We start from the raw sequence: 3,317 nt of genomic DNA, 5'->3' as shown, positions 1-3,317 counted from the left end.
TTCTATTTCCATAGCTCGTGTCAATGGCTTTGTAGCCAATACCAGGAGGTTATAGGGACAGGTGTCAAATTCTTTAGGCTATCACAATGGACCTCATGGTCTAAGTGGGTCTTCGGACGGCCCCAGTAACCTAACCTAACCTAACCTAATACATTAAAAATATATAGGTTTTATTTTACCTAAAATCGGAACCAAATATACAAAGTGTGGAATATAATCTACAAAGTCATTTTAGTAATCCACTAATGGATTTCAAATACGTCATATATACCCCTAATATAAAATGCATTTTGTTATATACATAATATATGCCTTCTAATAATATTTTTTTTTATTTATTAGTCTTGAGTCTATTCCACAGTACCCAAGCTTATACAGATTTTGACTGAGCTTAGGAGAACAGTTGTTTCTTCCAAGAGTGTAATGTTGTACTGTTAACAATAAATAAATCCTAATTTTAAGAGTAAGTAGAATTATATAAACTTTAAAGAACTCTCAAAAATCTAAGATTTATTTAGTAAAATGGCACGTTGTAAGAAAGAAAGGAAGAAAAAATGTGCACGTCCTGGACCGATTACAAACAATCCTTTTTTCAACTTCTTACGCGAAATGCGAAAAAATGGATGCACGACTGATATAATTGAGACTGCCAAGTGTGGTGCCAAATTGTGGAGTAAATTATCCGAGGCTGAGAAGAAGAAATACTGTAGTGAGAACATAAAGGTTTGAGATTTTTTATGTTTTTTTAACACGATAAAAATAAAATATATTCAATATATAAATCACAGAAAAAGAATGCTCAATCTAGTTGTCAAAAACCAGTAAAGAAGCTCAGCTGTGTACAGAAACGACCAAAAAAACGTAAAAATCCTTGTGTAAAACCGAAGAAGAAACCTTCGGCTTGTGCACCAAAGAAGAAGCCAACGAAATTAACATGTCGTCTATCATCGGCACCACGTAAATGCAATGTAAGGAAGAAGAAGAAGAATAAATGCATGAAGATAGGACCTCCAACAAGCAATCCATACTTAAACTACTTACGCTACTTCAAGCAACGTAACTGTGGTTTAAAACCGCGAGAGGTCGTAAAAAGGGCGGCACGTTGCTGGTGCCGTCTTCCACCAGATAAGAAACGTAAATATAAGCTCCAAGTAAGTGGTTTGAAGAAAAATTGTTATCCTTTAAAATAATTAAAAAATGTAATAATATTATGAATAACAATGTGATATTAATTATTTAGGCATGTAAAGTTACAACAAGTGCTCGTCGCAAGGCTACAAAATTGTGTCGTAGCGTTCTTGCGGGTGCTCGTTCTAAAGGACGTAAATGTTAGGTAAATGAAATAATGAAAAATCGTAAAGAAAAGGAAAAAGATATATAAAAAAGTAATTGTGAACAAAATGGACAATACAGAAAAAAATGTTATCCTTTACCCTTATCCCTCCATTACGGATTGGTATTAATAAATAGCATAACCTACTTCCACAAAGAATATCATCCATTATAGTGATAAAAGTCTCTTATTCTAGTTTAAAATTATAATCTGTTAATATCAGAGAGAAAAACATATCAAAATCAAGACAAGAACAGTATACTGTTATATTGTTCTGATATAAATTTGCCGTGAACTCTCTAAATCTTTGAATAATAAACAAAATTATTAAACTAGTATAACTAACTACTATCGTTTTATTAATTTAGCTTATAAAGTAAATGAAATAAATTTTTCAAAGTATAGACGGAACGGTTTACTTCGACCCATTTGTCAGGGAACATTTTCATGGTACAAGAAATGGAAGAAACACTTGTAAAAGAGAAAGGGGAGGGTGTCTAATGTTATTATAGTGCTATGCTATTTTAATATTAAATGAGATGAAAATGGTCGAAAAAAATTTAGTTTGCAACACAACATTCAGTCAGACAACTCGCATATAAAAAAAGTGGTTCAGATAAAGAGCATGTAGTCAGGGGATCTTAAAACTCAAACGTTCTTCGGAATTGAATTGAAAGATTGTGTATACACATATAAACATTTTTTATTATTTGTGTTTAATAAGTTTACGTTTTTTCAATTACTTATCTGAAAGCTTTTTTTACATTTAAATTTTGGCTACGGTCCTAACATAGTTGTTTGCGAATCATATCATATTAATGTCTTCAATAACCAACTATACAAATATGACATTATGAGACATTTTTGAATTTTGTATGGTTAAAATATCTTAAAGAAAATACCATTAATGTTGCAGAATAAATAAATAAGTTTTTGCGAAAACTCATTACTATTAAAAAAAACTTCGTATTAAAAATAAGAATCAATCAAAACTGTATTTTACTAAATTATTTTATATAAGTAAGTGGAGACAGATTCCATCAAGAGTAAGAGTAACTGATATGGTAATAAACTGGAAGGATAGCGTTAAATATCTTCGTATCACGTTGGACAAACGATTCACATGGCTTAAACATGTTCAACTGAAAAGAATTAGCTGTGCCAAAATTCTTCATCACCTTCAACCGCTATTCAAAAATGAAAATCTCAATGCTAAGAACTGGAAACTGATATATAACCAAATAATTCGTCCGTCACTTCTATATGGTTGTGTAGCGTTTACCAAAGCTTCAAACACTACTATACGCAAGCTAGAAATTGCACAAAACCAGGCTCTGAGAAGACTTTTCAAAGCTCCATGGTACACTAGAACGAATGACATCATCAGGGACCTCAAGATTGATCCCATCAAAAAATACATAAAGGATAGAGCCATGAAATTATTTACGAAAACTGACAGACTTACCAACACCCCGTTATCAAATCTCAAAATGGTTACAGGCTACTCAGGGAGGTGTGCAGATCTGAGGTCAATTATTGCTTAGTCTGATGAAGTGATAAACAATAATCTAGTCAAGGTGTAAAGAGGGGTTTTAAAAAAAACTCGAGTTAAGAAAGAGTAAAAGTGCTCAATTGCACTGGCTTAAATAGCTTCAATATAATAATATTCTATATATATTACCGACAGTATAATTAATATATTTTATATTATTTAATAAGGATATTTTATTCCGTGTAGTGATACTTTATCGTACTAACACTCCTAATAAAAATTATAGAATTTTAAGCAATCAAAATAAAACACCACTTCACATCAACTGTTCTCTGATTTCAAATCAGACACCTTTATTTCGAGTCATAATTATCACATTAACTGAGACTCCTCGGAAGCAGATAAATGAGTTCATAAAACCAAAACTGCCATAAACGGATTTTATGGCGGCTATGAAATTATAAACTAAACAAAACTTCCTTCAAAAAGTTA

The 3,317-nt window shown here is 31.5% G+C and overlaps 1 protein-coding gene across 2 annotated transcripts; it reads left to right on the top strand.

The window, feature by feature from the left end:
- Positions 1-344: 344 nt before the first annotated feature.
- On the top strand, positions 345-1,678 carry LOC119671891. 2 transcript variants are annotated; one of them, XM_038082751.1, is made up of 5 exons: positions 345-463; positions 519-723; positions 789-1,151; positions 1,241-1,365; positions 1,397-1,678. In XM_038082751.1, the coding sequence occupies exons 2-4, from the start codon at positions 523-525 to the stop codon at positions 1,331-1,333; spliced, it is 657 nt and encodes a 218-aa protein (XP_037938679.1). In that variant the 5' UTR covers positions 345-463; positions 519-522; the 3' UTR covers positions 1,334-1,365; positions 1,397-1,678. The 2 variants fall into 2 exon arrangements, with proteins under 2 accessions (XP_037938679.1, XP_037938670.1); XM_038082742.1 differs by having other exon boundaries at positions 1,241-1,678.
- The last annotated feature ends 1,639 nt before the right edge of the window (positions 1,679-3,317 follow it).

Source organism: Teleopsis dalmanni, chromosome 1 (assembly GCF_002237135.1).
Source record: "Teleopsis dalmanni isolate 2A chromosome 1, ASM223713v2, whole genome shotgun sequence".
Classification (NCBI taxonomy): Eukaryota; Metazoa; Arthropoda; class Insecta; order Diptera; family Diopsidae; genus Teleopsis; species Teleopsis dalmanni.
The sequence above is the reverse complement of the archived record's forward strand: the minus strand, read 5'-3'. Positions and strand labels throughout refer to the sequence as shown.

Excerpts from the sequence above, each read along its gene's own strand:
- LOC119671891 (XM_038082751.1), top strand. The coding sequence starts at position 523 with ATGGCACGTTGTAAGAAAGAAAGGAAGAAAAAATGTGCACGTCCTGGA. Across the intron at positions 724-788 it reads ACTGTAGTGAGAACATAAAG|AAAAAGAATGCTCAATCTAG; the intron begins GTTTGAGATTTT and ends TATAAATCACAG. Across the intron at positions 1,152-1,240 it reads AACGTAAATATAAGCTCCAA|GCATGTAAAGTTACAACAAG; the intron begins GTAAGTGGTTTG and ends TTAATTATTTAG.